The sequence below is a fragment of the Gekko japonicus genome, unplaced genomic scaffold (genome assembly GCF_001447785.1).
Source record: "Gekko japonicus isolate JY-2015 unplaced genomic scaffold, Gekko_japonicus_V1.1 scaffold3590, whole genome shotgun sequence".
NCBI lineage: Eukaryota > Metazoa > Chordata > Lepidosauria > Squamata > Gekkonidae > Gekko > Gekko japonicus.
The window spans coordinates 102,828-112,636 of record NW_015171608.1 but is presented as its reverse complement, the minus strand read 5'-3'; the positions used below and the strand labels follow the sequence as shown (position 1 = coordinate 112,636).

Genomic DNA, 9,809 nt, shown 5'->3' with positions numbered 1-9,809 from the left:
GCTCTGCAACTTACCTGGCTGCTTCTTGCTCTGACTAAGGGCTGCTGGGAGCAGGGGGTGGGGCTTGTTGCATGTGCCCGCCCCCTGGGCTCTTTACTGCCGGAGTTCCACTCCTGTGCGCTCCGGCAGGAAATGACCCCTGGTTACAGCCAACTCATGGCAACCCCATCCATGGGGCAGAGGTGGTTTGCCATTGTCTTCCTCCACCTAGGAGACCAGCTGAGCTCTGAGCAGGAGCAGGAGAGAGAGCTGTGAGAGAGGTGAGTGGGTTTCTTTTACTTGCTTTCAGCTGAGAGAATTCAGCTAAGGATATTTTGTGGGAAAACTGTGTTTAGCAGTGTGTGGAAGCACTTAGAGTTCTTGCAGAGTCCTGGCTGATTGAGTGTGGGAGAGGAACGGGCATTGTTTGACTGGGATTGCCTGTAATTGAGAGGAAGTGGAAGGGGCATTGTTTTGCCTGTGATTGAGTGCCTGGGTGAATTTGAATTTGAATAGCTGCTGCCTGACCTCTGCTGGGGGAGGCCTCTATTTAAGGAAGCACCTTGCCAGAGGCAGAGGAGACCAGCTGAGCTCTGAGCAGGAGCAGGAGAGAGAGCTGTGAGAGAGGTGAGTGGGTTTCTTTTACTTGCTTTCAGCTGAGAGAATTCAGCTAAGGATATTTTGTGGGAAAACTGTGTTTAGCAGTGTGTGGAAGCACTTAGAGTTCTTGCAGAGTCCTGGCTGATTGAGTGTGGGAGAGGAACGGGCATTGTTTGACTGGGATTGCCTGTAATTGAGAGGAAGTGGAAGGGGCATTGTTTTGCCTGTGATTGAGTGCCTGGGTGAATTTGAATTTGAATAGCTGCTGCCTGACCTCTGCTGGGGGAGGCCTCTATTTAAGGAAGCACCTTGCCAGAGGCAGAGGAGACCAGCTGAGCTCTGAGCAGGAGCAGGAGAGAGAGCTGTGAGAGAGGTGAGTGGGTTTCTTTTACTTGCTTTCAGCTGAGAGAATTCAGCTAAGGATATTTTGTGGGAAAACTGTGTTTAGCAGTGTGTGGAAGCACTTAGAGTTCTTGCAGAGTCCTGGCTGATTGAGTGTGGGAGAGGAACGGGCATTGTTTGACTGGGATTGCCTGTAATTGAGAGGAAGTGGAAGGGGCATTGTTTTGCCTGTGATTGAGTGCCTGGGTGAATTTGAATTTGAATAGCTGCTGCCTGACCTCTGCTGGGGGAGGCCTCTATTTAAGGAAGCACCTTGGCAGAGGCACGAGCCTCTGGCACGAGCCGAAGGGTGAGCTAAAGGGCTCTTTGCCTGTGGCTCTTAGCCTAGGGACTCTTAGACTAGGGGCGCTGTAAGAAGCCCAAAAAGAGCCAGAAAGACAAGGCCCTAGGCTCTTTGTCTTTCCCGTAAAATAATTTGACTTGATAACAAAACCCACATAAATACCAAGGGTTTAAAAGGGGGATTATATTTATTTATTTTAAAAGAATTATGAAGCCAGAATGCCAGCAGGGGGTTGGGGGCTATCCAGTGTTTTGCACGGAGTGTCACATGTATGACTATCTGCCCACTGGGCAGAAGTCTTGGGTGTGTCCTCGGTGCAAGGAGCTCCTGGTTCTCAGGGAACGTGTGTGCTCCCTTGAGGCCAAGGTGGCTGACCTGGAGAAGCAGAGACAGTCAGCTAGGCACACAGAAAAGACTCTCGGGGACTTGTTAGCTTCGTCCCACTCTGGATCTGGCAGCCCCGCTGCTGTCAGGGAGCATGAGGGTCTAGGGGAAACAGGGCACCATGCTGAGGATAAGGGGAATGTGCCCTCAGAAGGGACCTCTTCCCCAGCTGGTGAGCGGCTCTCCTTTTGCACCAAGGAACCATCCCTGAGCAGGGTGGGAGGGGGGCTCTTGGTAGTGGGTGATTCGATCCTTAGGCAGGTAGACAGCTGGGTGGCGAACCCGCGTACTGACCGTATGGTGACTTGCCTGCCTGGTGCGAAGGTAGCGGACATTACGCGTGTTTTAGATAGGCTGGTAGATAGTGCTGGGGAGGAGCCAGTGGTCGTGGTGCATGTCGGCACCAACGATGTGGGGAAATGCAGTCGTGAGGTCCTGGAGGAGAAATTTAGGCTGCTGGGCAGGAAACTTAGGTCCAGGACCTCCAAGGTAGCCTTCTCAGAAGTGTTACCTGTTCCACGCGCAGGGCCGGAGAGACAGGCAGAGATCAGGAGTCTCAATGCGTGGATGAGACGATGGTGTAGGGGGGAAGGGTTCAGGTTTGTTAGGCACTGGGATACTTTTTGGAACAAGAGGGAGCTGTACAGGCGAGACGGTCTCCACTTGTCCCGAGAAGGAACCAGGCTGCTGGCACTTAAAATCAAAAAGGTGGCAGAGCAGCTTTTAAACTGAATATTGGGGGAAAGCCGACAGGAGATGAAAAGTCTCTGGTTCGGGTTGGCTCATCTGAGAGAGGTGAGGGGGTACCGGTTGCTTTTCTACAGGGAGGTGGATTGAAATTGTCCACAGAGGCCATGGCTGGTGACATGGACTGCCGGACAACGACTCGAGATAGCAAGAGGAAGGATGCAGGCTTAACTTGTAAGGGAAATTACAGCTGTTTCTATACAAATGCTAGAAGTGTCCGAGGTAAAATCGGGGAGTTGGAGTGCTTGGTGTCGGAGGGAAAAATAGACATTGTGGGTATTTCTGAAACTTGGTGGGATGAGGAAAATCAGTGGGACACAGTGATTCCCGGTTATATATTATATCGGAAGGATAGGGGGGGAAGGGTTGGAGGTGGGGTAGCTCTGTATGTCAGAGAGGGTATAAAGTCTAGAAAGATTGAGAGGCTAAGTGAATTGGATTCGCTTCTGGAAGTTCTATGGGTTGAAATAGGGGGGCCAAAAGGAAACTTAACACTGGGAGTTTGTTATCGCCCACCAGATCAAAAGATAGAGGAGGATTATAAAATGATGAATGCCTTAAAGATAGCAACTAGACAAAAACACTGTGTAATAATAGGTGATTTTAACTACCCACACATTGATTGGGTCAATATGTGTTCTAGTCGGGAAAAAGAGATTGAGTTTCTAGACACTCTAAATGACTGTGCTATGGAGCAGATGGTCACGGAACCTACCAGGGGAGAGGCGATCCTTGATTTGGTCCTAAGTAACACTCAAGACCTGGTGAGAGATGTAAAAGTGATTGCACCGCTTGGAAACAGTGATCATAATGTTGTTGAGTTCATCATTTGTACAAATAGAGAATTGGCCAAAAAGACTCACACAACCATTTTTAACTTTAAAAGGGGTAATTTCTCTGATATGAGGGGACACGTGGGGAGGAAACTGAAAGGAAAAGTAGAAAGGGTCAAAACAATTGGGGAAGCTTGGGATCTATTTAAAACTACGATCCTAGAAGCTCAAAAAATATATATTCCGCAGGTTAGGAAAGGCACAAACAGGTATAGGAAAAAGCCTGCATGGTTAACAAACAGAGTAATGGAGGCTGTAAAAAGTAAAAAGAATTCCTTTAAGCAGTGGAAAGCTAGTCACAGTGAGGCTGATAAAACGGAACACAGGCTATGGCAAATAAAATGCAAGTCTGAGGTCAGGCAGGCAAAAAGGGAATATGAGGAGCATATAGCAAAAAACGTAAAAACCAACAATAAAACTTTCTTCAAATACATTAGAAACAGGAAACCAGCCAGGGAGGCAGTGGGGCCCTTGGACGACCAAGGGGTAAAAGGAGTATTGAAGGATGATAGGGAAATGGCTGAGAAGCTAAATGCATTTTTTGCCTCCGTCTTCACTGTGGAAGATGAGAAGTGCTTGCCCACTCCAGAACCACTGATTTCAGGAGGGGTGTTGGAAGACCTGAGTCAGATTGAGGTGATGAGAGAGGAGGTCCTAAAACTGATAGACAACTTAAAAACTGAAAAATCACCAGGCCCAGATGGCATACATCCGAGAGTTCTGAAAGAACTCAAATGTGAACTTGTAGATCTCCTGACAAAGATATGTAATCTTTCCTTAAAATCTGCCTCCATTCCTGAGGATTGGAAGGTAGCTAATGTCACTCCCATCTTTAAAAAGGGTTCCAGAGGAGATCCGGGAAATTACAGGCCAGTCAGTCTGACGTCGATACCGGGTAAATTGGTGGAAACCATTATTAAGGAAAGAATTAGTAGGCACATAGATGAACAAAACCTATTGAGGCAGACTCAGCACGGTTTCTGTAAGGGAAGATCTTGTCTCACTAACCTGTTAGTGTTCTTTGAGGGGGTGAACAAACATGTGGACAAGGGGGATCCAATAGATATTATTTACCTTGACTTCCAGAAAGCTTTTGATAAAGTTCCTCATCAAAGGCTCCTAAGTAAGCTCAAAAATCATGGGATAGAAGGACAAGTCCTTTTATGGATCAAAAACTGGCTAGTTCATAGAAAACAGAGAGTGAGTGTAGGTGGGCAATTTTCTCAGTGGAGGGTGGTAAGCAGTGGGGTACCGCAGGGATCAGTACTTGGTCCACTGCTTTTTAACTTGTTCATTAATGATTTGGAGATGGGAGTAAGCAGTGAAGTGGCTAAATTTGCGGATGATACAAAGTTGTTCAGGGTGGTGAAAACCAGTGAGGATTGTGAGGCACTCCAAGGGGATCTGTCAAGGATGGGCGAGTGGGCGTCAACATGGCAAATGGGGTTCAATGTGGCCAAGTGCAAGGTGATGCACATTGGAGCCAAAAATCCTAAATATAAATACACATTGATGGGGTCTGAACTGGCAGAGACTGAGCAAGAGAGAGATCTTGGAGTTGTAGTGGATAACTCACTGAAAATGTCGAGACAGTGTGTGACTGCAATAAAGAAGGCCAATGCTATGCTGGGGATTATTAGGAAGGGTATTGAAAACAGATCAGCCAATATCATAATGCCCCTATATAAATCAATGGTGAGACCTCATTTGGAATACTGTGTGCAGTTCTGGGCACCACACCTTAAAAAGGATATTATAGCTTTGGAAAAAGTGCAGAAAAGGGCAACTCGAATGATAAAAGGGTTGGAACACTTTCCCTATGAGGAAAGGTTAAAGCGCTTAGGGCTCTTTAGCTTGGAGAAAAGACGACTGAGGGGTGACATGATCGAGGTTTATAAGATTATGCATGGGAAAGAGCAGGTAAAGAAAGAGGTACTTTTCTCCCTTTCTCACAATACAAGAACTCGTGGGCACTCCATGAAACTGCAGAGCGTTCGGGTTAGAACGGATAAAAGGAAGTACTTCTTCACCCAAAGAGTGATTAACACATGGAATTCACTGCCACAGGAAGTGGTGGGTGCTACAAGCATGGACGGCTTCAAAAGGGAATTAGATAAGCATATGGAGCAGAGGTCCATCAGTGGCTATTAGCCACAAGGTATAGCTAGGGGCTCTGGGGCAAGTGATGCTCTGTCTTCTTGGTGCTTGGGGGGGGTCAAAACAGTGGGAGGGCTTCTAATGTCCTGGCCCCACTGCTGGACCTCCTGATGGCACTGGTATTTCTGGCCACTGTGTGACACAGAGTGTTGGACTGGATGGGCCTTTGGCCTGATCCAACATTGGCGTCTCTTATGTTCTTATGTTCTTAGAAGAGAAGAGATTGGATTTATACCCCGCCCTTCACTTGGAGTCTCAGAGCGGCTTACAAACTCCTTTCCCTTCCCTTCCCCACAACAGACACCCTGTGAGGTGGGTGGGGCTGAGAGAGCTCTGACACAAACTGCTGTTTTTCAAGGACAGCTGTGCCAGAGCTTGTGACTGACCCAAGGTCACATCAGCAGGTGCAAGTGGAGGAGTGGGGAATCAAACCCGGTTCTCCCAGATTAGAGTCCGCACACTTAACCACTACACCAAACTGGCTTTATTCCTTTATTCCGTGGGAATTCCACGGAATACCTTTATTCCATGGGAATTCCACGGAATACCTTTATTCCGTGTCCAAGAAGGCTGACCGTGTTACTGGGGAAAAATAAGTCTCTGTAACATTTTTGGTTGGCAACAAAACTATGTATTCTGCCTTCTTCCGTCAAATAAAATGAACAGTATTCAAGATATTTTTGGCTAGTTTTATAGCTGCTGCTTATTAATCCTCCTAGTTTTTTGTTGGAGTTTTTATATTTATCGTAAGCCCTCTTGGTGTGCAGTCTGTAGGCAAAAGGGCAGTCTGTGAAATAAATTGTCTTGTGGTCCGTCCCCCCCCCCCCCCCCCCCCAGTTTTGATTTTTCTCTTTGGAAGAACAGTTGTTCTCTGGCAGCTAATTCTGGAGGCCTCTTCCTCTTCTCTCTGTCTCTCCAGATTGTCCACATCTTAAACATGACTTCCGCCAAGATCCTTTCTTTCCCGTTGCATCCTGAGGAGAGCCTCCACTCCCTCCAGTGTCGGATTGAGTCTGAGACCGGCATCGGCACGATCAGCCAGGAGCTGCTGCTGGAGATGGGGATTTGCCTGGACCCCCGGAAGCCGGCCTCTCAGTGTATCATCGATGGCGTGGTAGGGTGCTTTCCGCTTCAGGACTGACGAATGCAAAGCCCCAACGGTGCCCGCTTAAGTACAGTTGATAGCGCACTGTCCCTTGATCAGAACGGGACGTGTTTCCTCTTTGCTGGTTTTGTGTCCTGCCAGGGTGAAGGAGCCTTTCGTTCCAGTGCCACAGTCGCAGGGCTTTTCTGCTTCCCTCTGAAGCAGAGCCCTGATAGTGGTGCCGGGACAGGAGAAACGGGGCGGAGAGGGGAGGGAGACTGGCCCCAGCTCCTGGTCACGGAAGAGGAGGGTCTCAGGAAAGATGCCCGGCAGCAGCCCAATGGCTGGAAATGGCGCCATCATCGGCTACCTTCCCAGAAGCAGCCAATAGGAAGCCACGTTTGAACACATGGACCAAAGGTGACCCGGGCCCAGCGCACGTGAGCGGCCGCTCATTAACACAGGAAGCCCTGCTCAGCAGCAGTCTGGAGCCGCGGCGGGTTTTGCCCTGCCCACGGACCATTTTAAGATTACAGCAGTTATATTATACAGCAGTTATATAGCAGAGGTCCATCAGTGGCCCCTATTAGCCACAAGGTATAGATAGGGGCTCTGGGGCAAGTGATGCTCTGTGTTCTTGGTGCTTGGGGGGGGGGGGTCAACAGTGGGAGGGCTTCTAATGTCCTGGCCCCACTGGTGGACCTCCTGATGGCACCTGGCATTTCTGGCCACTGTGTGACACAGAGTGTTGGACTGGTTGGGCCTTTGGCCTGATCCAACATTGGCGTCTCTTATGTTCTTATATTCCACTCAGGGTGCGAACTGCTCCACTCGGGGTAGGGGGAGGAACATTACCTGGGCCCTTTCCTTTCGCTGTTCCCAACCTTCACCTGTCCTGGGATCCCCCCCTCCCTGCTTATTTGTGTTTACCTTTTGGGTCTGTTTCTGCACCTAAAACAAAGCCTGGCATACTCAGTGGCTTGGTTTTCCACCGCTGGCGTGTCTTTCTGAGACGACGTTCTCTTTTTTAATTTCCATTAAATACATAGTGATGGAGTCACAGGTGCTTCTTCAAGGCTTCTTAAAACCTTTTCTGATTTTAAACGTTTCTTTCTTTGCCAGAGGGGCTGGGATAGCTACATGGTCTATCTGTTCGACAAAAGCAAGACTATATACGATGGTCCCTTTGCTTCTAGGAGCCTGTCTGAATGTGTAAACTGCATTGGTAAGTAGATTTGCAGTGTAAACCTAAACGGTTGGTTGGTTAGTCCAGTTTGGTGTAGTGGTTAAGTGTGCGGACTCTAATCTGGGAGAACCGGGTTTGATTCCCCACTCCTCCACTTGCAGCTGCTGATGTGACCTTGGGCCAGTCACAAGCTCAGGCACAGCTGTCCTTGAAAAAGAGCAGTTTGTGTCAGAGTTCTCTCAGCCCCACCCACCTCACAGGGTGTCTGTTGTGGGGAGGGGAAGGGAAAGGAGTTTGTAAGCCGCTCTGAGACACCTTTGGGTAGTGAAGTGTGGGGTATAAATCCAATCTCCTCCTCTTCTTCTTCTTCTTAGTCACGGGGCTGTATTTCCTGGGAGTGGTGCTGAAACTGATAAAAGTTTTATATCTGTTTGTGAAGGCGATAACATTCCCCAGCTGTGGTGCCCCCCGGCTGCTGTTATTCAGTGGCGTTTTGCCTTTGAATTTGGATGTTCCCTGTCATTCTCACGGCAGGTAGTTCTTCACGGGACTGCCTTAGAAAACTGTCCAGAAATTTCAGACGGCGCAAACTTGGCCCCTGGAATCCTCAGTGGTGCCTGCCATGACAGGTGTGTAAGTCCAGCAGTTGATTAGTTGGGGAGGCCTTACAGTCGGTTTCTGGGCTCTGCTCGAAATGTTGATTTTGACCAGAAACGCAGCATCCATTCAGGCTTTCCAGCATAATTTAAAGACACACTTTATCTGAAGGCCCTTAGAAATTGTTTATTCTGTTATATCGCCCTCACGTCTGTTACAGGGGTGGCCCCCCCCCCCCAGTATTATGCTGTGGTGTTCTGTCGTCGTTCTTCCTTCGCTCCAGAGGGCAGCCATGTTGGTCTGAGGTAGAAAAGCAAGATTCACGTCCAGGAGCCCCCTTAGAGACCCACAAGATTTCCGGGGTATAAGATTCCTGGAATCAAAAGCTCCCTTCATCAGATCTGCCATGGACTTGAATCTTGCCATAAGTATTTTGGAAACCCTGTACATTTTATGTTAGGCGGTTCATTTGTACAAGAATAACAGAAGAAGAAGGGACATTTAGGCTTCTTCCTGAGAGAGGCACAAAACACATGCACACACCCTTTTGCTGTGGCAAGCAGGACGGGGACAGCATCTACACGCCCCGTGGTCTGCTGTGGCCCCTCCCCGTCACACCTGCCCATTGTGCCAGACCCCCTGTCCAAAGCTCCCAACTTTTGGTTGCGGCATAAACATGACAGCATCAATTTTATTGTTATGTTTTACCAGTCTGTTAGGGCACTGGTCAAATAATGTCTCTCTTTTACTCTGCTGCGTAGCCAGTTATGTGTCTATATATTTTATTCTCCGCATGGCCCCATCTGTGAATACTTTGGTATTGTGGTTAAGAGTGGTTTGGTGTAGTGGTTAAGAGCAGTGCACTCTAATCTGGAGAACCAAGTTTGATCCCACACTCTTCCACATGCAGTCAGCTGGGTGACCTCAGGTCATTCCCAGTTCTCTCAGAGCTGTTCTCTCAAGAGCAGTTCTCATAAGAGCTCTCTCAGCCCCACCTACCTCACAGGGTGTGGGGAGGGGAAGGGAACGGAGATTGTAAGCCGCTCTGAGACTCCTTTGGGTAGTGAAAAGCAGGGTATAAAACCAACTCTTCTTCTTAAGTCACTAATCAGGGCCACGTAGAGAAGGAAGAAATCTTTCTACAAATTTTGAGGAACCCACAGGTTCGAAGAAAAATCTGAAAAGGTTTTAAAAAATGGAGAGAGGATTAAAATCCTCCAAAACAAAGGAGGGCAGACCCATGCACCTCTGTCAGCCTAGCCTCAGTTTGGCATAGCGGTGTAGAGAGCCAGTTTGGTGTACTGCTTAAGAGTGCGGACTCTACTCTGGGAGAACCAGGTTTGATTCCACACTCCTCCACATGCAGCTGCTGGCGTGACCTTGGGTCAGCCACAAGTTCTTTTAGAGCTGTTTTCTCAAGGGCAGTTCTCGAGAGAGCTCTCTCAGCCCCACCTACCTATTTTTCCAGGCCCAGTTGTATGATGGGGGTCACTGGGCCAGGCTCAGTTGTGCAGTGGGGAACCTGCTAGGACTTATGGGGGCCCCACACTTTTCCCT

At 48.6% G+C, this 9,809-nt stretch overlaps 1 protein-coding gene across 1 annotated transcript in view; it reads left to right on the top strand.

The window, feature by feature from the left end:
- CHUK (conserved helix-loop-helix ubiquitous kinase) overlaps positions 1-9,809 on the top strand; it is a 53,240-nt gene that overhangs the window by 22,195 nt on the left and 21,236 nt on the right. Inside the window, exons 9-10 of the mRNA XM_015419921.1 lie at positions 6,305-6,499; positions 7,592-7,694. Of these exons, the coding sequence (XP_015275407.1) occupies positions 6,305-6,499; positions 7,592-7,694 (298 nt within the window). The remainder of the gene's footprint in view (positions 1-6,304; positions 6,500-7,591; positions 7,695-9,809) is intronic.